At 38.0% G+C, this 25,140-nt stretch overlaps 1 protein-coding gene and 1 pseudogene across 4 annotated transcripts in view; one reads left to right on the top strand and one right to left on the bottom strand.

Annotated features, from left to right (window-relative positions):
* Positions 1–583: 583 nt before the first annotated feature.
* ENTHD1 (ENTH domain containing 1) overlaps positions 584–25,140 on the bottom strand; it is a 145,476-nt gene continuing 120,919 nt past the window's right edge. For all 4 annotated transcript variants that reach the window (XM_058431920.1, XM_058431919.1, XM_058431918.1 and 1 more), the window contains 2 exons: positions 23,094–23,480; positions 584–1,815 (listed from right to left, as the gene is read on the bottom strand). In XM_058431920.1, the coding sequence (XP_058287903.1) occupies positions 1,214–1,815; positions 23,094–23,480 (989 nt within the window). In that variant the 3' untranslated portion in view covers positions 584–1,213. The remainder of the gene's footprint in view (positions 1,816–23,093; positions 23,481–25,140) is intronic.
* On the top strand, positions 7,466–8,829 carry LOC116459086 (mitochondrial fission regulator 2-like; annotated as a pseudogene).

Genomic DNA, 25,140 nt, shown 5'->3' on the forward strand with positions numbered 1-25,140 from the left:
TGACCTCGTGATCTGCCTGCCTTGGCCTCCCAAAATGCTGGTATTACGGATGTGAGCTACCACGCCAGGTCTCTAACAGTGGTTTTTAAGAACCTGTGTCATCTGTCATCTTTGCTCCATGACCTTGAACTCCGTCTACTCTCCCCTTTGCTCACTTCACTCCAGCCACACCAGCTTTCTTGCCATTCTTCAACCACGCCAAATCCCTCCAGCGTTAAGGTCTTTTCACTGACAATTCCTTTATCTCCTAATCCAGTCTGCACGATGAAAACCAGTTTCAATTTGTCTGGGAGCAGGACCCTGGCATTAGTATATTTTTAAAATGTTTCATATGTCTTCAAAATAATCAGGATTATTTTAGCCTTGAGCTGGTAATTGTTGAAACTGAGTGATGGGCACATGGAGCCCCTTACACGATTCTCTCAGACAAATATAAAACAAAAGGAAAGCTTCTGTGGTGATTCCAGTGTGCAGCAGGGTTGGGAATCACTGGCCTGTAATCCCCAAACTGGATTGTTTTGCCCATAAATAACTGAGACATTTCTATTTGAAAGGCTGTCTTAATGAATTAAAAATATACATAGAAGATGAAAAATATCAAATTTATTTTCTGAAGTAGAATAATCGGATGCATTTGAATTCACTTTGCAATATACATTGACAGTAAAAACATTTGCCCCATGTCCTTCTTATTTCCATTTAACTCCTAACACTAGCATCTGGAAGAAAGAAAAGATTTCTGGCCCTTGGTTTGCAGAACCTAAAACTTGCAAAAGAATGTGTGAAATGTATACCCCAAACTCGATCCTCCTAGGTCACCTCAGAGGCTTGTTAACAAGCTCCATACAGTTGAAAGATAAAGAGCTTCTTCCTGACTCCTTATCCAAAAGTTCTTGAATAGTCATTTGCAGTTTGAGGTCTTACCACAATTTTCACTAATGCTTAACCCATTTGACGTACAGGGCGTGAAAGAACGAAATTCTCTTCTGTTTCAAATGAACTAATATCTAAATCTGAAATTATCAAAGGTGACATCTTTCCCTTTTAAAAAATAAACCACCCAAATGAAATTATTAGTTTGAAAGATACACCTGACAAGGAAAAATTAAACCATCGCCTTTTTTGACATAGTAATATGAATTTATACAATGCTAACTTAAGTCTTGGGGAAGTGGAACCACACGAGTTCTATCAAAAATGGATATTGTGATGATTAGATCTGATCTAAGCTCCCCTCAGAAGACTGGGGGACCTGCGAAGACTGGCTTATTTGTGAACTATTCAGACTCATGCTCATCAAGTGGTTATTGATGACATTAAGTTCTTGGATCACTGTGCTCAGATCTTCATGTAATCTAGTGATCGCACATTTTACCTCCCTTAAAAGAACACTAATGGAATTCTTTGCTTCAGGTTCCCGGGGGAAGTCTTTGGTTGACTGAAAACCAGAACAGGACACAGGGATGAACTGGTCTACATTTTGGGTGGAAAACTCTCCCCAGTGACTACTAGAAATATGACTTATATTCTTTTTAGCAGAATCAGAGTTATTTGGAAGAATTCCCAGTAGATTGAGGCTATCATTTTCCTCTACATCAGAAGACACTGGGCCCCTAGAAGCAAAGGAGTGATGCAGCTTGGCTGTCTTATCTTCATCTTTAAAGGAGGTAGAAGACAACTGTTGATGGGACAAAGTCCAGAAGGAAGGTCTGGCCAGAACTGGGGATAAGAGATGAGCTGACTTCTCTGGAGAGGCTAGATCAGATGACATGGATGAAGGAGAAAAGGAAGATGCTCCCTCAGAGGCAGTTGAAACTAAAATGTGTAAATGAGAGAAAAAAGATTTATGCAACATACAAATGAGAGTAATAGCTAAAATAATTTTATAATGTAAAAGCTTATCTGGAAGGGCTCAACATAAATAAACTGCTTAGAATTTTAAATGTTAACTATTCATAATAAGCTTAAAAAAACCCAAAGCAGGAAACTAAGAAAATCTACAGATGTATTATATATCAATAATACCATGGAAATGAAACTAAAATAGAATTATCAATATTCATCTTGACTCATCTTGACTCAAACCCTGCCCAACATATTTTTACACTAAACTTAATCAGAGAGAGCAGAAAAGTATTAAACCCCATTCTACTGACTGCCAGCATTTTAAGTTGGTATTTAAAGTAGAAAGTGTGAGAAACCTGTAACAGATTCCTTCAACTTTTTTATTTTTTTTCCTGTAGAGATTATTATGGCAAAATGAACTACCAACTACAAGTACCCAAAAGTTAGTGAAATAAATATTTTTCTCTCTATAGTGAAATATAATCAAGACTGAAGTCCAATGCATCTGAAATCTAGAACACTTTAGCACATGTATATAATCATTTTTTTCTCACCAAGAAACTATAAGTGAAGTAAAAAGCATTCTAAGCCTTTTTTTTCCCCATAAAATTACATACTTAGGAAAGTTTTTACTTCCTTTCTGGCAAAATCATATTAAATCTCCCACACTTCATTCTAAATCATTATTTCCCAAACTTTTCTGAGAAACACTGTGTTCCTTCAGATGTTAGAAGATGTTTTGTAAAAACAGGCTTCATAGTCAATACACCTGGGCAGTTGCATACTGTGCCTCCCAAAAAGAGATTAACAATGTCCATCAGTGCATCTAAAGTTCTGAGAACTCTTCGGTAATTTATTCAAGTGTCTTCCAAGCTTTCTTAAACATGGAACTTTTTTCTCTTCTTCCTGGAATATCTATTTACATTCACTTATGATATGTGATACAAATTGGTGGAATCCAGTTCTAAACTCTTTGCAACAAACTCTGAACTTGCTACTTAAAAAAAAATTTCATTGTAAGTCACAGAAGAGGGAAATTGATGCTTACTAATGAGAACACATGGCTTATTTTTCTACATTATTTTATTTCGCTTTACATATTCATGCCCCTTCTAAACTAAATTGGACCTCCTGTAAAAACTATGGCCAGGGCAGGCAGCTTCTATTTTTTGCTTCAAAGCTTTCCATGGCCTATCTCCAGTTCTCAGGAAAAATTCCAATCACAAAACTTTTTTTGGGGATGAAATATATTCTCAGCCGATGCAGCAGCAGGGACATGAAAAGGAAAGCAGGAACTTCATCAGCACACGGTCAAGAAAAGCCAAGAACAGTTAGGAATCTAGGTCAGGCTAATTGAGACAGACTATCTTTGGATTAAAAAGGTGGAAAGATGGTAGTGGGCATGTTAATGACGATAGCCGTGAGAAGTAAACGTTTTGAGAACCTGCATGTCTGAAAATGTCTGTACTCTACTTTTAGGCTTAATGATAGTTTGGTTAAAGAATTCTAGGTCAGAAATCCTTCTTTCAGAATTTTGAAGGCCATATTTCACTGTCTTCTTGTTTCTAGTATTGCTGTTCAGGGGTTGGAGCCATTCGAATTCTTATTCATTGCATGTAACCTGTTTTATCTCTGAAGCATTACAGAATTTCCTCTTTGTTTCAGAGGGTTTGGAAGCTTCTCAGTGATGTGCCCTGAAGTGAGACTGTTTTCACTCACTGAGGTCAACTCAGTCAGGCAACCTATTTCCTTCAGCCTCAGAAAATTATTCTAAATGATTTAATCACTTATTTTCTCCTCTGTGTTTTCTCTGTTGTCTCTTTCAGAACCTCCTCTTGTCAGATGTTAGATCTCTTGGACTAGTCTTCTAATTTTCTTACTTTTCTTTCCCATTTTCCCCACCTCCGTCTTTTTGCTTTACTTCCATGTAGATTTTATCAGCTTTAGCTTCCAATCCTCTCATTGATTTCTTATATTTCTGCTATTATATTTTTAAATTTCCAAGAGCTCTTTTTTTTGGTTTTCAGAAATTCTTTTTGTAATGTCTTGTTCTTGTTTCATATACTGTATTCTCTTATTTCTTTGAGGATAATAAGCTCCTTTGAAAAAGTTTTCCTTTCCCTTCATGGTGTATGTTTCCTCAAAATTATTTTTCTTTGTTTTCGTTTCAATGTTTTATATTCAGATGTTGGTACCCCTTGCTATCTGCTTATGTTTAAGTGTGGAGGATTAAAAGTTGAAAGGAACTTTGAGTGTGTGTATGGCACTTGTCAACTTTGAGCTTCAATGAATAGTCATTTGTTGGGGAACCACTAATGTCAGTATCTTTAGTTCTTTCCTCTAGGCCAGTTAGGTTCTAGGAGAAAAGTTGTCCTATCTCCTACCTAGAGGGTAAAGGTCTAGCTATCAGGGTGCTGGGAGGCCAGCAGGGGGAGGGAGCTGCAGCATTTAGCATGTGGTTTACATATCATCACATAATCCTGTGGTTTTGGTGACAGTGCCCACACTTGTAACTCTACCTAGCATCCCTCATTTCAGAGACCTTCCATCTGCCCTCTCCAGAAAACAAATCTTCAGACTCTGCCACGGGTTGCAGAGGTAGGTGGGTATTCATGGTAATTGTTCACCTGTCTAAGGACTTAACCACTTTTCAAATGCCTGGTTTTTTTTTTTTCTTTTTTTAGAAACAGGACCTTGCTCTGTCACCCAGACTGGAGTGCAGTGGTGCAGTCATGACTCACTACAGGCTCAACCTGGGCTCAAGTGATCCTCCCGCCTCAGCCTTCCTAGTAGCTGAGACTACAGGTGTGGGCCACCAATGCCTGGCTCTTTTCTTGAATTTTTTGTAGAGAAGGGGTCTTGCTACATTGCCAAGGCTGGTCTCAAACTCCTGGCCTCAGGTGATCCTCACTCCTCAGCCTCCCGAAGCTGGGATTACCTCTGTGAGCCACTGTGCCTGGCCCCCTCAAATAGTTGTTTTTAAATTCTCTTTGTTTAGCACCAGATGGAGTAGGTTTTATAACCTCGTTTTAAATATGAGGCAAAGGAATCTGAAAGAGGCTAAAAATCTTTCCCAAGACCACAAGGCTAGAAAAGGGCAAAGATGAGATTCAAATTCAAGTTTCTCTGATGTCATAGAATATGATCTTAATCACAATTCTATACTTCCACACAATTCTATTACATTAGAATTATTTTTACTGTATTATAGAATTATGTTAAATTTTGAGTATAAAATTTAGAAGGCAGGTAACCAGGACAGTGAGGGGACTTGACATCTTATCTATAAGAAATAGTTGATGGAGATGCTAATCTTTACCCAAAAAGAGATGGTAGAAGGATGAGAGGCTATATCTAATTATTTGAAGACAATCAGAAAACCTTAATAATAATACCTTCCATTACTCATAGTTTGCAGGAGCTGGAACTGGGATCAACAGGTAGAACTTACAGAAAACAGATTTTAGCCCACTTAATTAAAAAAAAAATATCTCATTGTCATGGCTCTTCACACACAAAAATAATAATGGTGAGTGATGCTCAGAGCTCACGCACAGCCTGAAAAACCATTTGGTAGGGATATTTGAGGCAAGATCGGTGCATCACTTTACAGAACTTACCTATTCTTGATGAGATTCTAGGACCCGGCTGGGCATGGTGGCTCACACCTGTAATCCCAGCACTTTGGGAGGTCGAGGTGGGAGGATAGCTTGGGCCCAGGAATTTGAGAACAGCCTGAGCAACATGGCGAAACCCCTTCTCTACAAAAAGTACAAAAATTAGTTGGGCATGGTGGCGTGTACCTGTGGTCCCACCTGCTTGGGAGACTAAAGTGGGAGGACCACCTGAGCCTGGGAGTTTGAGGCTGCAGTGAGCCGTGGTCATGCCAGGGCACTCCAACCTGGGCAAAAGGGTGAGACCCTGTCTCCAAAAAAAAAAAAAAAAAAAAAAAGATTCTAGGACTCAAAACATATCTGTTAAAGTACTAAGAAAAGACTCTAGAAATAGAATTTGAGTTCCTTCTAGTCAGAAAGAATAACTTAATAAGAAACATTTTAAGTAGGCTAAGACGGAAATAATATTTGAGTCAAATATTAATATCATGGGTTTTTTTTTTTTGAGTCAGAGTCTCACTCTGTCACCCAGGCTGGAGTGCAGTGGCGCAATCTCGGCTCACTGCAAGCTCTGCCTTCCGGGTTCACACCATTCTTCTGCCTCTGCCTGCCGAGTAGCTGGGACTACAGGTGCCTGCCACCATGCCCGGCTAATTTTTTTTTGTATTTTTAGTAGAGACAGGGTTTCACTGTGTTAGCCAGGATGGTCTCAATCTCCTGACCTCGTGATCTGCCCGCCTCGGCCTCCTAAAGTGCTGAGATCACAGGCGTGAGCCACTGAGCCTGGCCCCCATGTTATCGTATATATTTAAAGATACACAGTTAGGTTAGTCACATATATATGCTGTGACTAAAAAACCTGGTATTTAACTTGATGCCAGTGGTTCTCAAAATGTGACTGTGGTAGCATCACCTGGGAATTTGTCAGTAATGAATTTCTTGGGTTCCAGATCTACTAAATCAGAAACTGGGGGGTTGGGCCCAGAAAACTAAGTTGTAACAAGCTGCCAGGTGTTTCTGAGGTATGCTAAAGGCTGGGACCCACTGCTTTCTACTATTTAGCCACCTTTCTTTTGCCTTATGACTACAACTGCTGACGAAATCGCTTATCATTGTTTACAGTTTTGCAGCTTTGAGTCATAGGCTACATGATGCTTTTGCTTATAAAAAGCCACTTCATCTATAATTGCCGCATATCAATTTACTTTTGTTTCCAAACATTCCACAGCTGTACACATACTTCAAGCTGCTCTCCAGGGTGCATCCTCACTGCCCATTTAGTTCTCCTGACCAGGCTCACTACAGAAGTTATTTGGGTCTCTTGTTAACATTCACACAGTTTACTCAGCAGAACCGAAATAAGCTACAATAAATCGCTGTATTTTAAAATCTCATTGTGTGATATATGCACACCAATTAATGTTGGGCTTGCTTGAAGACAGCCCTGATAAAATTATTCCAAATGCTGATGTGTTAACTTTAACTTATTATATTCATAAATAATATTGGACCAGTTAATCGTGATATTAAAACTTTCCATTTTAAAAGCATTTAGAACTGTGCTGCAAAAATAAAATGAGAAATTTCTAGAAATAATTAAAAACTCTTATGAGCTAGAGATATAAATCTTTCTGTAAGCAGAAGGTCTTTTGGTCAACTAAACACTTTAAATAGTTCACTGTAAAACAGAGAAGTTTTTGTCATTCTCCAATTCACCTCTTTCAGTCTTCCTAGCTGATATACAATGTCTGTCAAGTCAACTATATACAAATTAAAATATTCTGATTTTGTTCCATGGTTTAAAATGTAACACTGAGTGGTCCTGCCCTCGGGACCAGTGATAGGTTGGCTGGGAACAGGAGGAGGCAACCATGCCTCTTAGGGAGTTACCCTGGCTGAGCGAGGGGTGCCAGGGCTGGGCACCGGGTTGATCTCACACCCCTCAGTGAGGTCATCGTTACTGCCTGTGGCCTGCAAGCCAAGGTGTGCGAGCAGACACCAGGTCGATGTCTGCGTACTCCTGGACCAGGATCAGCGCCTCTTCAATGGAGGATTCTGAGACAGGATTCGTAATGCCCTCCATTTGCCATTCTGGTAGTTGCTGGAAGGCCAGCTTCAGAGAAAGGTACCAGGAAACTGACAATGCTTCCTTGAATTGGCTTCTGTATTTGCTTCATCAGTGTCTCTCATAGTGAATATTCTGGCGTTCCTATAGATCAGGTTTTGCTGATTTGGGAAAATAAAGACTATGCATCAACTAGGAATACTGTTCATATTAATGAGAAAATACTTCTGTTAGAACCTTGTTGAAGGCACAATTTTGAGTTGATCCAGTTCTCGAACTCTATAGACTCTGATAATTCTGGATCTATTGTTCCATCTTTTGCTGATATTTTGTGTGTGGCAAATGTCGAGGAAGCCAGTTTTTTCAGATTTCAAAATAGTATATGGAAAAATGAAGAGAAAATGGAATGTGTCCATCCTTTGCAACTAGTTTGGGATCCACTGTCATCTGCTCTAAAACACAACAAACCAGTGAAAAATGATCTGCTTGTAAATGAAGCTGCAATTAAAAAAAAAATAGGTGCCCTTGAAGATGAGCTAACTTTTCTTCACTCTCAGATTCCTGCAATTGTGGAAATGCAGGAACTGAAAAACAGTACAAATTCTAGTTCCTTTGGCTTGAATGATGGGCCCATTAGTTTGGGACAAATGCCATCATCAGGGGCTGTTCAGCTGAGTGGGGAGTCACACATATATATTTGTTCTTTACTGCATTTATACTCTGTTCCTTTGTAGAGTGTACAATGAGCCTTAACACAATAAAAATCAGTTTCCAAGTTCAATGCTTTCTTCTCCTCCTCCACTACCACTTCCTCCTCAGTTTTCTTCTCTCTAGCTTCCATGTTTTCTTCCCATACAACTAGGATCTAATAATATTTGTGACTCAGATAATCCAGCTACTGAAATGAACAAACAGCACCCAGGTGCTAGTATAGTCATCATCCAAAAAGCCACAGGAATAAAGATGTTCTAAACATGTTGGATGTTCTAGAGGACATAAATAAAGTAAAGCTCTGTGCAATTGAACAGTCACCTGGTGGCAGACCCATTCATAAGAGGAAAATATTCATATTGGGATCTGGTGTCTTTAACATCTCATGCACTTAAGCAGAAATTTGCATTTCAAAAAGATGATTCATTTGAGAAAGAAAATAGATCTTAGGAGCCTTCTCCATTTTCTTGTCCAGAAACTTCAACGTTTGGACATCACATTTCTCAGTCAGAAGGACAGTGAACTAAGGAAGAACTGATAAGCACAAAGGCTGTTGACCAAGGTATCAGCAACAAAAGCTGTGTCTGCACTTAGAAGGAGAGAGCACAGAAAATGTCAGCCTGTCTTTCACTACACTTTAAAGGATCTTCTCTTCTGTTAAATGAAGTTAAACAAAGTCTGCATACTGCAATGTATTAGTGGAGAGGTCTGAAAAGCCTTGATTCTTAAGAAGACTTGTCTCTGGTTTTGGAAGATCCAGCAATTAACTGGCTACTGATGATAATTAGATGTACGGATGTTTTTTTCTTGCATGTTAATATAATTAAAAGCTGAATACATACTTTGAATAATTTTTCTAAGCAATTATGACTTCCTAAGAAGTCATAGGCTTAAAAGCCTTTGAATCTTTTAAAAATTGGTACTGACCTCGTTTACTTGGCTTCCAGCAATTTGGAGATTTTCAAAGAGGACAAAATTAAACTTTCTTCATTAAGACAGTCATAGTTTGAATCACATAGGTTGAGTGTTCTAAAACTTCTTGCTGAGATAATAAATTATTTGTAGAAACTGATTTTGACTGTTAAATGTTAAAAGTAGAAGTATTTAAAGAATCTTGACAAGTTTTGTCCATACTTGCTATGTAAAAGTGTATGCCTGTCATTTTGGTTTCCTTTGTCCTTTACTACATTTATACTCTGTTCTTTTGTAGAGTGCATAATAAATGAGCCTTAAAAAATAAAAATGTAACATTTTACGCAAATGTTTGTGGCAGCATTATTTGTAATAGCCAAAAGCATATCTATTTCTATAGAATAGAGAAAGCTTTATTTCTCTCTTTCTATAGAAGAGAGACAGATCTCTATAGAAGAGAGAGAGAGAAATAGATATACTTTTTGGTATCCTATATACTATATACTTTTTGGTATACTATATACTATATTCTATTTTTCTATCTATCTGTATCTATATATATCTTGTTACAATGGAATTAGTCATAAAAAGCAATGAAGTACTGATATATGTTACAACATGGATGAATCTTGAAAATATTAGGCTAAGTAAAATAAGCCAGACACAAAAGGCCACATATTTCATGATTCCATTTCTATGAAATGTTTAGAATAGGCAAATACATAGAGACAACAAGACCTGTGGTTGACGGTAGTTAGAGGGAGGGAAGAATGGGGAGTGACTGCTAATGAGTGTAGGACTTCTAGCCGGTGATAAAAGTGTTTCTGAATTAGTGGTGATGACTTCACAACTGAGAATACACTAAAAGCTACTAAATCATACATTTTAAAAGGATGCATTTTATGGTATATTAAATAGATTTCAATTTTTAAAAAGTGTAACATTTGGAAATTTAATGTCATTATAAATATGCTACATAGAATAATAGATTTAGGAAACCTCTTAATCACTTATGCTAAATTTTTATTGGGAAAATTGGATTAAAGATGAGTTTTCTCACTTACCTATAAAGTATAAAGTATAAGCTTTGAAAATTAAATAGGTGTGGTTTTTTGCCTGTGAAACAGCAGGCAGGAGACGTATACTACAAGAGTTGCTGGGGCTGCCTCCCTGGAGGGGTGATGAAGGCTGCCTTCAACTCTACTCTGCACGGTGCTTCTGAGCCAGCCTGAGCAGTAACTCAGGCTTTGCCAAGACACTTTGGAGAACTGTTTTCTACCATTTTCCTCAATTTCTGGCTCTGAAGCCTTTTACAGACAAAAAGGAAAAGTGCATGGTTAATGGGTCTTGTGTGTGTGTGTCAAGTTCGATTCCTTTCACTTTCAAAGGTAGACTGAAAAACAGGTATCTAGAACAACTACTGGTGAAGACCATGGTAAAAAACAAAGCCAATTGGATAGGAAAAAAGGATGAAGGCAGTGACAACGCCTACCACTATCCAGTATGAGAAAGTGTAGAATACTGAATTTTTCCTCCAAAAAAATTAGAAAGCCAAGACCAGTGTAGCTGAACATACTTACTATAAATGTGGCTTATGAGAATATAATGAAGGCTGTCTGCCACCATTTCTAGCTTCCAAGAATCTACTAGCTTCCTCCTTCTCTTTTTGTGTACATGATCAGGTATCTAATAACTTGAAAGAATAGTTTGATCTACAGATAAATAACTTAAAATTTAAACTGAGGGGAAGAAATGAGCTGTTCCAAGAACAGAGTTATTTAGTATCAAGATCAAATGAGGTTGCAGCAGCAAATACATCCCCCTCGTTTGGTACAAATATTAAGGTGTTTTAAGTGGCTGCCTTCACTTTCCTGATAGTTGAGATCCACTAAAATATGAGCGTGCAAGAATTTTTTAATTTTCCTAACTCATTATCTCCGAAAAGGTTATAATACCAGACCTGGACCCTTCATATAAACAAATACTTCTTAAAACAAAACTGGAACACAGACACTGTCTTCTCTATTCTCCATCACCCTGAGTGACGCCAATGTCCATGGAGACTAGCCATCCATCCTGGCCTCACTGTTTCTTGAATTCCTCACCACAATGACCTTCAGCCATTCCTCTGAGTAGTCCCTAGAACATGTCATCACTCAGGACTGCCCTCCTCTGAAACCTGTTTTCCAAAATTACTTTTCTTCTCGCTTACTTCCAGCTCTCGCGTTCTTTTTAACGTATTGATACTTTGGCCTCACTGAGAGAACAGATGCAACGAAAATCCTCTTATTTTCTCCCAATCTATCAACGCCCGCCTGGCTTTGCCTCCTTTCTTAACCAGTCTAGATCCCCATTCTCCATCCCTTCAACCACTTTCTTACCACTCCCTTGCTGCCATGTATTCTGCCTTACCTGCTAACTTGCAATCCAGGGGTCAGCAAACCATTTTTGTAAAGGACCAGATAGCAAATATTTTGGGCTTTGTGGGACATATAGTCTCTGTGGCAATTATTCAACTCTGCCTGTTGCAGCACAAAAACAGCAAATTAGCATGGTTATATTCTAATAAAACTTTATTTACCAAACAGGCAGTGAGCCGGATTTGGCCCAGAGGCCGTAGTTTGCCACCCACTCCCCTAATTCTATTTTGATTTAAATATCCACCATTTTCATTCCTGTGCCCAGGCTGCTCGGTCCCACTGGAGAAAACCACAGGCCTCTGCACACAAGGGTGGCACCAATCACGCTCTCCCAGCGTCTTGCCAGCTCCTCCTTCTGTTCTCTACAGTGTCTGTTCTAAACCTAAGCATTCTCTTCATGGTCCCTATACCACTCCACATCCCTCGGGCTTGGCAGGCGACCTCTGATGAGAAGAAACTGAGGTCATTACTCACAATGTGTGGCACACAAAGGCTCAATACATCTTATTTATTAAAAATAACAAGCAGTAACAACAAACCCTTCCCTCACATCTGACACATCCCTTTTCCTCCTTCCTTACAGACCCTCCAGATGGGGTGAGTCTCTTTCTTTCTGGATTCTTGACTCTAGTTCACCTCTCTCCGATTGTGATCCACCTAAGGCTCCTAGCTATCTCCCTCTACCTCACCCTCTGTTGTCTAACACCTCTCACCTGGTTTCCTACAACAGCCTTTGAAGTGTTCCTCACCTCCAGTTTCACCGGCCAGATCAGTATTTCGCATTCCTAAAACAAGGTCATTAGCCTAGCTTAAGACCTTTAGTGACCAGCACTGTCTTCAAATTAAAGTCCAAACTTCTTAACCTGGAACACATAGCTCCTATCATCTGTCTGGCTTAGTTTTCAGTGTTTTCTTCTACCGCTTCTTCATGCACACTTTCCACTTCTGCTTTACTAAGCTGCCTTTGGTTCACTTATTAAATACTGAATACTGACTATGTGCAAGCCACTGTGTTTGCTGCTGGGGATGCAATAAGAAACAGGGCAGACATGGTCTCTTCCTCATGAAGATGACATTTCAGTTGGGAAGAAATATTAATATATTAAATAACTTAGTACATATGCAGTCAACTAGAATGACAGTGTGACGAGGATAATTATAGGGTACTAAGATAACATCTGGTTAGGGGGATTTGAAGTACCCTAGGAGGTCAGGAAATCTTAAAGAAGTGATGTTTGAGCTGACCTCTGAAGGATGAGTAGGAGTGAACCAGGGGAAGGGGTGGGCCAGGAGTGTTCTGGTCAGAAGGAACAACCATGGTGAAGCAAGATGGTTTATCTGACAAATTGAGAAAATATCGGGCTGGTTACAGAGGCAGAAGCTAAGCTTCCCAGGGCTTTAAGAACATGGTGATCAGTCCACTGTTTAAGTTGGGGAGTACTAGTGATCAGACTACTCCAGCTGCTTGATGGAGAACTGGAGCTCCCCAGAATCTCTTTGCTTGGTTATAATTCTGTATCATTCCTTTGCTTGGAATGCCCTTTCTGGAAGGATAGGCATTTACTTGTTCCTGAGCATAAAATGAGAAACTCCTGGGTACTTTTGGAAACAACTAGAGAGGATTTTGAGGGTTAGGATGGGACTGAGGTTCTACAGTTCTAAAGGTGGAATTAAAAATATGTACACTTGAATAATAATAGCAAATTTTATATTACACTTATCCTATCACCAGGTTCCACTCTACACGCTTTGCATTTGTAAATTTATTAAATCCCCACAATATCTCAATGTGGTAGCTCCATCATTATCTTTGTTCTATAGATGAAGATGCTGACCTGCAAGAGGTCAGGTGTCTTGCCTAAGGTTGCACATTTAGTGGCTGGGCTGGGATTATGATCCCAGGCAATCTCACTCCAGAGCCTGTGCTATCAGCAACTATGCTATTCATCCAAGCAGGAGCCTAGCTTCAATTTATGATGAGGTTTAAAGGGACATTCGATTTATTCTCCAATCTCCCTCTAGGACTGGGAGCTTTGCCATCCTCTCCTATCAGGCTCATGCTGCCTCTTCTGAGGATCTAGGCAACTTTCAAATTGTGGCCCTTGGTCATGGAGCCGAGCCATGTTCTGACCAATTCTGAAATAATTTGGCCTTAATTTATCAACAGAGAAATACTGTATTTCACCCTATTAAGAATTTGTTAAACCTATCAGTGTCTCTGTCTCTCTCTCTCTCTCTCTCTCTCTCTCTCTCACACACACACACACACACACACACACACACACACACACATTTTTTCAGAGAGAGTCTTGCTCTGTCACCCAGGATGGAGTGTGGTGGCGTGATCTGGGCTCACTGCAACCTCTGCCTCCCAGGTTCAAGTGATTCTCCTGCCTCAGCCTCCTGAGTAGCTGGGATTACAGGCATGTCACCACGCCTGGCTAATTTTTGTATTTTTAGTAGACACAAGCTTTCACTATGTTGGCCAGGCTGGTCTTGAACTCCTGACCTCAAGTGATCCTCCTGCCTTGGCCTCCCAAAGTGCTGAGATTACAGGCATGAGCTATGGTGCCTGGTCACACACATATATTTTTACAAATCAATGTTAAAATATTATAGTTAAGCAATTACATAAGCAAGTTAAGTACCACAGCAATGATTGGAGGAAAATATTATTCTATTATTCAACCAATCACCTTACCTGATGTTCAATAAATTTCAATCAGAGGGTCAATATTTCAACATTTATAAATGCTTCGAAGTATTTATAAAAATGATACAAAATATATGTACGATAGAGACAATATCACACTATTTTGATTACTATAGCTTTACGGTAAGACTTGAAATTAGGTAGTAGGAGTCCTCCAACTTTGTTCTTTTGCTTTCAGGATTGTTTTGGCTATTCTAGATACTTTGTATTTCCATTTAAATGTAAGATTCAGCTTGTCAATTTCTACCAAAAAAAAAAAACCTTCTGGGACTGCATTGAATCTGCAGAGCTATTTGGAGAAAAATTACATCTTAACAATACTGAGTCTTCCAATCCATGAACACTGTGTTATCTTCTCAACTTATTTAGGTCTTTAATTGCTCTCAGAAATGTTTCATAGTTTTCACTGCAGAGGTCTTACATGTCTTTTGTTAAGTATTTTGTTTTTTAAAAATGCTACTGTAAATGATACTGTATTAATTGCAAGTTCTAATTATTTATTATTGTTTATTGTTGTTTGTTTTTTGAGATAGGGTCTCACTCTGTTGCCCAGCTGGAGTCCAGTGGTGCAATCATAGCTCACCACAGCTTTGAACTCCTGGGCTCAAGCGATCCTCCCACCTCAGCCTCCCAAGGAGCTGGGACCACAAGGTGTGCACCACCGTGCCAGGCTAAATTTAAAAAAAAATTAAAAATTTTCGACCAGGTGCAGTGGCCCATGCTTGCAATCTCAACACTTTGGAAGGCTGAGGCAGGTGGATCACTTGAGGTCAGGAGTTCGGGACCAGCCTGGTCAACATGGCGAAACCCCATCTCTACTAAAAATACAAAAATTAGCTGGGCATGGTGGCGCGTGCCTGTAATCCCAGCTACTCAGAAGGCTGAGGCAGGTGAATCACTTGAATCCAGGAGGTGGAGGTTGCAGTGAGCCAAGATCACCCCACTGCACTCCAGCTTGGGTGACAAAGCGAAACTCCATCTCAAAAAAAAAAAAAAAAAATCAAAATTTAAAAAATACGGACAGGGTCTCCCTATGTTGCTGATATGGTTTAACTCTGTGTCCCCACCCAAATCTCATCTCAAATTGTATTCCCCACGTGTCAAGGGAGGGAGATGACTGGATCATGGGGTGGTTTCCCCCATGCCTTTCTCATGATAGTGAGTGAATTCTCACGAGATCTGATGGTTTTATAAGTGTTTGACAGTTCCTCCTTCATACACTCTCTCTCCTACCACCTTGTGAAGAAGGTGCCTGCTTCTCCTTCCACCATGATTCTGTTTCCTGAGGCCTCCCCAGCCATGAGGAACTGTGAGTCAACTAAACTCCTTTCCTTTATAAATTACCTAGTCTTGATTATTTATAGCAGTGTGAAAACAGACTAATACAGTGTCCAGGTTGGGACAATACATTTTTTATGCTAACTTTGTACCCTGAAATCTTGTTAAACTCACCTACTAGGTCTAGTAGCCTGTCTGATAAGACTCTTTGAGATCTTCCACACAGATAATCACATCATCTTCGAATAAAAATATTTTATTTCTTCCTTTCCAATACATATGCCTTTTATTTATTTTTCTGGCCTAACCGCACTGCCTAGGACCTCTAATACAATGTTGAATAAAAGCGGTGACAGCAGCCATCCCTTCTTTGTTGCTGATCTGAGTGGTAATGCATTCAGTCTTTTATCATTAGTTATGTCAGCAGTACATATTAGGGCTTTTTAAAAAACATTTTTTTTATTTATTTATTTTGGAGACGGGGTCTTGCTCTGTTGCCCAGGCTGGGGTGCAGTGGGGCAATCATAGCTCGCTGCAGCCTCAAACTCTTGGGCTCAAGTGACCTTCCCACCTCAGCCTCCTGAAAAGCTGGGATTACAGGCGCATGCCACCATGCCTGGCTAATATTTTAAATTTTTTGTAGAGACAGGGTCTTGCTATGTTGACCAGTCTGATCTTGAACTCCTGGACTCAACTGATCCTCCTGCCTTGGCTTCCCAAGGTGCTGGGATTACAGGTGTGAGCCACCATATCTGGCCTAAAAAGTATACCCTTTAAAAATATATACCCTTTATCAGCTTGAGGGAAGTTCCCTCTTATTCATAGTTTGCTTACATTTTTTAAAGGTTGTAAATGAGTGTAGAATTTTGCCAAATGCTTTTCTGCATGAATCAAGATACTTTTATCATTTCCATCTGATTCGGTTAATATGGTAGATTACAGTTACAGATTTTCAAATGTCAAACCAACCTTATAATTCTGGGAAAAATCCCACTTGATCATGATGTATTATTATTTTTCTATGTTGCTGGATTTGATTTGCTAATATTTTATTAAGGATTTCTACATTTGTGTAAATTTTTGAGGAATATTGGTCTATAATTTACTTTTCTTGAAATGTCTTTGTCAGATTTTGGCATTAGATTATGCTAGCTAGCTTCATAAAATGAGTTGGGTAGTCCTTCCTTTTCTACTTCCTGAAAAAATTGGCACATGATTATCATTACTTCTTTCTTAGAATTCACTAGTAAGACTATAGGGAACTGAGGTTTTCTCTGTGATGTGTTTTTGATTATATGTGTGTGTGTGTATATGTGTGTATCTATACGTCTTTTTTCCCCAGCTTATTTGACAAACACAAAGGTCTTCTCAGGTCAGTTTTAGCCAGTTGTCATACCCATTTCAACTAAGGCATCAAATCTATTGCCATAATGTTGTTCATAATACTCTCTCATAATCTTTTGGTAATCTATAGGTTTTTTAGTTATATACTATCTTTAATTCTTAGAATTGGTAATTTGTAATTATTATCTTTTTTTGATCAGTCTTAACAGGGGTTTATAAATTTTAACCTCTTTAAAGAGCCACCTTTAATCTGTTTTTATTTCATTTATTCCTATTTTTGTTGTTTACTTCCTTTTACTGACTTTAGGTTTAATTTGTTCCTTTTTTCCAAGCATCTTAAGTTAGAACCTTCTATTACTGATTTTTAAGGCATTCTTCCTTTCTTAAATAAGCATTTAAAGTTGTAATTTTCCCTCTAGCAATTTCCTACTAGTTTTAATGCATCTCACATTTTTTGATTTTCATTATCATTGTTTGAAATATTTTCTCATTTCTCTTCAGATTTCTTCTTTGACTCATAGATTATTTAGAAGCATATTGCTAAATTTCCAAATATTTGGGGTTCTTCTATGTATTTCATTGTTACCAATTTCTAATTTAATTCTACTAGCCAGAGACCATACTTTTTAAATATTTTGATCTTTTGAAATTTATTGTTACTTTTTCTTTGTTTTCATACCGCACTTTATTTCAAAATACTTTTTGTTTTTAATGGTGCAGTATGTGTTCTTTCTTGGTGAATGTTCATTTTGCACTTGAAAAAGAATGTTAAAAAAAAGAAAAATAACGTATTCTGCAGTGGTTGGATGTTGTGATTTAGAGATTTCAAGGAGGTTAATGTTTTTGAATAGTTATTCATACTTTCTACATACTCATGGATTTTTATGCCTAGTTCTATCAATTGCTGAGAAAAATAAAATCTCAAATTAAAACTGCATATTTGTGTAATTTCTCCCTATAATTCTGTCAGTTTTTGCTTCATGTATTTTTGAAGTTCTTTTATTAGGTACATACACACGTTTAGCTGCTATATATCCCTCATGTTTTGGCCTATGTATCAATATGAAATGTCCTTCTTTAGTAATAATCCTTGTCTTGAAGTCAATTTTGTCTGGTATTAATATAGCCACTCTCACTTTATTATGCTGCTTGCATAGGACATATTTTTAATTGTTTTACTTTCAATCAATTTATGTCTTTGCATTTAAAGCACTCCCCTCATAGATAGCATATAGTTGAGTCTTGCTTTTCTATCCAATCTGAAGTCTCTTCCTCTTAATTGGAAAGTTTATTCCACTTTCATTTAATGTAATTATTGAAATGCTTGGATTTAGGTCTTCTATTTTGCTCTCTGCCTTCTATTTGTCTGTTTTTGTCCCTCCTTTCTTCTTTTGTGTTTATCGAATATATTTTTACTATTCCGTATTAATTCCTCAGTAGGACTTTGGCTATACCACTTTCCTTTTCACAAGTGTAATTAAATATGCATGCTTAACTTATCATGAGTTAATCATAGTTAATATTGTACTATTTCATGTAAAATATAGAAATCTTTCAATGGTATAATTCCATGAACTTTCCATTCTTGGTGCCATGTTGCAATATATATCTACATATGTTTTAAACCCCAAAATACAGTATTATAAGTTTTGCTTTAGTTACATGTACTTTTTAGTTAGAAGAAAAAATATGCATAGTATTTTATATTTAATCCACATATTTATCATTTCCAGTGCTCATCATTCTTTTCTGTAGATTCAGGTAACTAGTGTAATTTCTCATTAGGCTGAAAATATTCCTTCAGTGTTTCTTGTAGTATGGATTCCCTGATGATCAGTTTTGATTCACTTGAATTAAGTCCTGTTTTCATTCACTCATTTTTTTGGTCCTGCTAGATATAGAATTCTGGGTTAATAGGTGTTGTCATTTAACACTTAATGACTTTTCATTGTCTCCTGGTATACACTGCTTATGATGAAAAATCAGGTGTCATTCATATTCTTGGTCCTCTGCATGTAATAATTTTTCTTGCTGCTTTCAAGATTTTGTCTCTGGAATTCAGCTGTCCAACTATGATGTGTGTAGACATAGTGTTTTTTTCTTTAATTCTGTTTGAAATTCATTGAGCATTTTGGATCTGAAAGTTTATTTCTTTCACACATTTGGAGAGGTTTGAACATTATCTTTTCAAATAATTTTTTCTGACCGTATGTCTTTTCCTCACCTTTTGGAACTCCAATTACATCAATGTCAGACTGCTTAACACTGTTTCACAAGACTGAGTCTCTCTGTTTCTTTTTCTTTAATCTTTTTCTTTCCATTTTTCAGATTAGATTATTTCTATTGATCTATTTTCAAATTCACTTGCTCTTTCTTTCATTTTTAATCTTCTGCTAAGCCCTTCCAGTAAAATTTTCATTTCAATTATTTATCTTTCAGCTCCAGAACTTCCATTTAATTCCTTTTTACAGTTATTTGCCTGCTGAGATGCTCCTTTCTATTCATTCGTTGTGAGTACTTTAAGTTCTTAAATGGATTTGTAATAGCTGCTTTTAGAATTTGTCTGCTAATTGCAACACCTGGGTCATCTAAGGGTCAGTTTCTACTGACTCTTAATATCTTCATTATGACCCATATTTTCCTATTTCTTCAAATGCCTAGTGATTTTTAAAATGTTATACTGGACATTTGGATGATACATTGTAAAGTGTCTGGATTCTGTGATACTCCTCTAAAGAGCACTGATTTTTGTTCTGGTTGGAAGATAACTTGCCTGGCCTTTTCAAACTGTCAGCCCTCCAGTAAGCAGAAGCTGAAGTCTCATCTCAGTTCTTTTGGCTTCCAGTAGGATTTTCTTTTCTGGTCAGACTCACTGGGGTCCCCCTATATGTATAGTTTGGTGGTCGGTCAAGAACTTGCGAAGAGTTTATACACAAATAATGAAGTTTGCCCCTTCTGAGTCTCCTTCTCTTTCAGGTTTTCATTCATAACTTTCCAGCTTCCCTGCCAGAACTGAACTCTCTTTTGACACTCCAGGCTATGAGGACTGAAGAGTACCCTCAGAATCTTAATTTCAGCTACTGTATTTTTCAGCTCTACAATATTCATTTGATTTTTTTTTTTTGACACAGGATCTCACTGTGTCACCCAGGTCACCCAGGCTAAAGCGCAGTGGCATGAGAATGGCTCACTGTAGCCTCAACCTCTTGGGCTCAAGTGATCCTCCTGCCTCAGCCTCCAGGGTAGCTAGGACTACAGGCACATGCCACCACATCTGGCTAATATATATATATTTTTTGTAGAGATGGGGTCTCCCTATGTTGCCCAGGCTTATCTTGAACTCCTAGCCTCAAAGCAATCTCCCTGCCTTAGCCTCCCAGAGTGTTGGGATTACAGGCACGAGTCACTGTACCAGGTCCATTTGATTTTTAAAATAGATACTAGTATTCTGATGAAATTCTTCATCTTTCCTGTCTTCTTGATCATATTAATATTAATCATAATTTTAAAGTACCTATCTTATACATTCAGAATCTTGATTACTGTGGATCTGTTTCTGTTGTCTAATTTTCTCCTATATTTCTGGCCATTTTTTCATATCCTGGTATGCTTGGTAACTTTTTGTTGAAAGTCAAAATTTTTTTTTTTTTTTTGAGACGGAGTCTTGCTCTGTCGCCCAGGCTGGAGTGCAGTGGCGCAATCTTGGCTCACTGCAAGCTCCGCCTCCCGGGTTCATGCCATTCTCCTGCCTCAGCCTCTCCGAGTAGCTGGGACTACAGGCGCCCACCACCACGCCCGGCTAATTTTTTGTATTTTTAGTAGAGACAGGGTTTCATTGTGGTCTCGATCTCCTGACCTCGTGATCCACCCGCCTCGGCCTCCTAAAGTGCTGGGATTACAAGTGTGAGCCACCGTGCCTGGCCTGAAAGTCAAAATTTTTAATGAAAAATTTAAGAGCTCTCTGGAAAGGATTGAACTGTCTTCTGGAAGGCAGATGGAATACAAGTGAATCACTTTGCTCTAGGTGAAATAGGTTTTATTAATAGTATTTGTGAGGGCTGCTCAACTTCTCGTTTTTCCTTACTCCTATAGTCCTGAGGCCTAGAGTATAGCCTACCAGGGGTCCCAGTAGAAAGCCTGGAGTGTTTCCCATGGCTCCTCCCATTTGCTATATCCTGAACTCTGACATTTGTTTCCTTGTATCATCAGAATCATCACAATCTCTGCATAGCTCACTGGCCTCTTAGAAGCTGCTTCCCATTTAGTTTCTTGGCATCTCATCCTGAACGCATGTAGCTTAGCAGTAGGCAAATGTTTCGAAATGACAGAGTTTTAGGATTTCTTCTCTGTGATTCCCTCCCTCTGGAATACGGGCCCTTCAAGTCTCTGACACCTTGAAAGCTCAAACTCCTACCGTGTCTCCCAAGCTCAGTGAGACTGTGGAAAGCCTACGCCTCTGATTTGTCTTCAGCTTCTATTATCTTGCTCTGAGAATTGGCAAATGACTCAAGGTGGGGAAACTAAGGTGACTGAAGGACTCATCTCAATTTCCTTCCTCCTGGGATCTTAACCTATTATGTATTTTCTACTTGGTTGTTTGATGATGACTTCAAACCAGCTTTTAATAATTTCCTAGATTTAATAATTATTTTTGGTAGTAGAATTAGACCAATACTATCTATTATAAGCAGACAAAAAAGTTCTCCTCGTTAACCAGTTTTAGAGGAACTTCTTGCTAAATTTTAAGGGTACTTGGTACACTCACAGCGACCAAAAAGTATTTCAATGATCTTTTTGTGGTATTCATGAAATAAAAGAACCAAACGTATCAACTTCCCAGGGACAGCCAGGCACATAAGCCATCAGAGCCATCATAACCAGTACTAACAGGTTTCCACATCAGCAGTCTCAGAAGAAAAGTTAATTGGTTGACAAAACTGAGAATCAGTTTTACTACCTTTAGGCTATTCAATATCAAAAAAGTCTTGAAAGAGCACCAAGGAAAATCTTTTGTTACTCATTGACCTTACTAATACCGATATAAATTTCTTTAACTTCAACATGGTGGCTTCCATTGTTTATATTTATATGTACTTTTGATCTGGGTTTGAGTCCGTTTAAAAGATTCACGTTAAAATCTTTGTATTGGCCAGACACAGTGGATCATGCCTGTGATCCCAGAGTTTTGGGAGGCTGAGGCAGGAGGATCACTTGAGGCCAGGAGTTCAAGACCAACCTGGGCAACATAGCAAGACCCCACCTCCACACACACAAAAAATAAAATTAGCCAGGTGTGGTGGCATGCACCTGTAGTCCTAGCTACTTGGAAGGCTGAGGGGTGAAGGATTGCTTGAGCCCAGGCGTTTGAAGCTGCAGTGAGCTATGATTGCATTGATTGCAACAGAACAAGACCCTGTCTCTAATAAAAATAAATAAATTTAAAAAGCTTTATATTTATATGAGTTGGTTAGCACTATTATATGTAAGAGCCAATAAAACTACTACTTAGTCTTTGAAAAATTCATAAACAAAAAATTATTCTTTTACTAGTAAAGTAGAAAGCATAATTATATAATGGAGGATTTAGTAACTGAGAGCCAATAACCTGAAATCTCAACTGGCTTTATCCTTTATTACCCAGTCTAAACAATATTGCAACCTTCTTAATGTTTTTTATATATTTATAATATAAAAAATATATATAATATAAAAAAGACAAGATCCCCTGCCCCTTTTGTGCAATCAGTACACAGCCCTTTTTAAAAGGGCACACGTACACCCGTGTGCATGTGGGGGTGTGTGTATACACCAATATACATAATAACCAATTCTTTTTCATATAATCTCTTAATAAGTAACCTACATGTCTAAAAGAAAGCACTTACTTCACGCTAGTTCCTTCTAATTTGGTCTGCACCAAAATTGCTCAGAACTTATGGTAATATATTCAACCAAGGACTCAGAACCCATGGTGATGAATTATCTATTAGCCCTTTAATAAAAGGGGTACTTTCCCAACTAAGAAGTATGTGTATGGCATGTACATTTTAATATCGCTGATGAAGAGTGAAAGGAGGGAACAAAAAAGGAGACAGAAAGCAGAGAAAAGTAAAATAATGCTTCAAAAGAGGTTTTTTGTTTTGTTTTTTGGGTGTGTGTGTGTGTGTGTTTTTTTTTTTTGGTAGACTCACCCCGTGTGGTTGTCTTGAGGATTTTATCATCCATCTGAATGCTGGATTGTGCTGGTTTCTGGTAGGCCTTGTTGATTACAATCTCCTTCACTCGGTCAAATATTTTGAATGAGGGAGAGAGATAGAGTGTTTCTACAGAGGCCTGGTTATGGAAAGTAGAATCTGGCTTTGATACCCTTAAGTTGGGGCTGATAAACTCCTCTTTACTTGACCAACATGCTGGTAAAATTGTCAATGTTTTAAGACCTTCTGCAGCTGATTGCTTTTCTAAAGGTGTTTCCAAGAGGGTTTCTGTTACAGTATTTGTAACAATACCATCTGATCTCTTGTCCAAACTCACATCTGTCTGCCCAGATGGACTATTTTCTGAGAGAGTAGGCACAGCATCTATAAAAGAACAAATAAGAACTATAATCAAAAAATAAAACTGAAAATACTCTATTTCAAATCTGTTACAATTTTAATAAATAGGATTTTTTAATGTCATAACAGAATTCTTTCCTATTTAGCCCTTCTGCTTTCTTACTATGCTTCTATATTCTGCCTATTTAAAGTACACCCAAGCTATAATTGACGCCTTAGTCATTTTGGTAGCTGCCTTCTCCCTCTCTCCTCACTGAAGCACAAAGCAAGGAAAGCTTCAAATAACTTGTCTTTAAATATTTCTCCCTTCACCCACTTATCTGTTGCTGAAACCACCATATTTTTAGTACTTTCCAACTTTCATCTTTTTTACAAGATAAACTAGGGAAAATATGCCACATCATACTGGTCTATCCTTACAGAACCCTCAGCTACAAAAAAAAAAAAAAAAAAAAAAAAAAAAAAAAAAGAGCTTTCTCCCCAAAAATAAAGAATGTCTTCTTCCACACAGTTTCTATATACGAGGCACATTAAAGAAACTCAGTACTTTAGGTAGAAGCTTAATTTTAATAAATGCTTTGTCTGTACGGAAGAAAGGAAACAATCTTTCAGAGCTGTTCTGACAATTAGTAAAATGTAAGTTCCACTGGGTTGGAGATCTTTGTCCATTCTAGTGGTTAATATCACCAAAGTACATAAAACAGTCCCTAGAATATAACAAACAATATTTATTACAAATAGAAAACACTGAAGGAATTGTAAGAAACTGAAACTTAAGGCGGGCCTGATCTAGGAATGTCTATTGCATCTAGGCATTATAGATCTGGTCTAAGTTTCTAGATGCAAATTGTTAGGAACACTCTCAGCACCATGGCTTGCTCTGTAATAGCTCCATCTGAACCGGGATATGAAAAGACAGACCATTATTTTTATGAGGTTGTGTTCATGAAATGAGAAGCGTAATGAGGTAGAAGAGGGCCAAAGGAAGAGGCTATCTTTTGAAGCTCCCAAAAGAGGACACAGAAATTGTGATTCACTATCGAGTGATTATACATCACAATGTATGTCATAAAATACTTCAGAATGCACATTTATATGCTATCCTCTTCACTTTTGGGCTCTGAGTTATTAAAGAAAAGAAACTTTTCTTTGTCTCTATAAACCTTCCTTTTCATTTTCATCTGCAGTTGGAGGTTAGCCATAGCAAAAAAACTGCTGGTATGTACCACAGAATTAAGACAGTTCAAGAAACTTATATTGCTACCTTCACCAGAAATTCCATTTTTCTTCCATCCTCTCATCTTTTAAAACTCAATTCAAGTATCACTTTCTCTTTAAAGCTTGCCCTGACTCTTTTCTTTCCTCACCCTATCCTATTATTGTCTATCTTCACATGTCCTGTTTGAAGCTCTGTGAGTAATTATAACACTTCATATCTCATTTATCTTGTCCCCTACCTGACAAAAGTCTCCTTGAGGAGACCTTACAAGGAGTCATCTTCATGTCTCAGCACCTAACAGTGCCATTCCCAGAGGACAGGTTCAATGAATGTTCATTGGGTGCAAGGGAAACTGAAGCACAAAGATGAAAGAAAAAGTAACGCCTTCATTTTTCTAAACTGAATATAGTTTAACTGCTTAATAATGATTAAAGGAAATAGGTAGATGAAAAGAACCTCTCCTAA

The sequence above is a fragment of the Hylobates moloch genome, unplaced genomic scaffold (assembly GCF_009828535.3).
Source record: "Hylobates moloch isolate HMO894 unplaced genomic scaffold, HMol_V3 SCAFFOLD_19, whole genome shotgun sequence".
Taxonomy (NCBI): Eukaryota; Metazoa; Chordata; class Mammalia; order Primates; family Hylobatidae; genus Hylobates; species Hylobates moloch.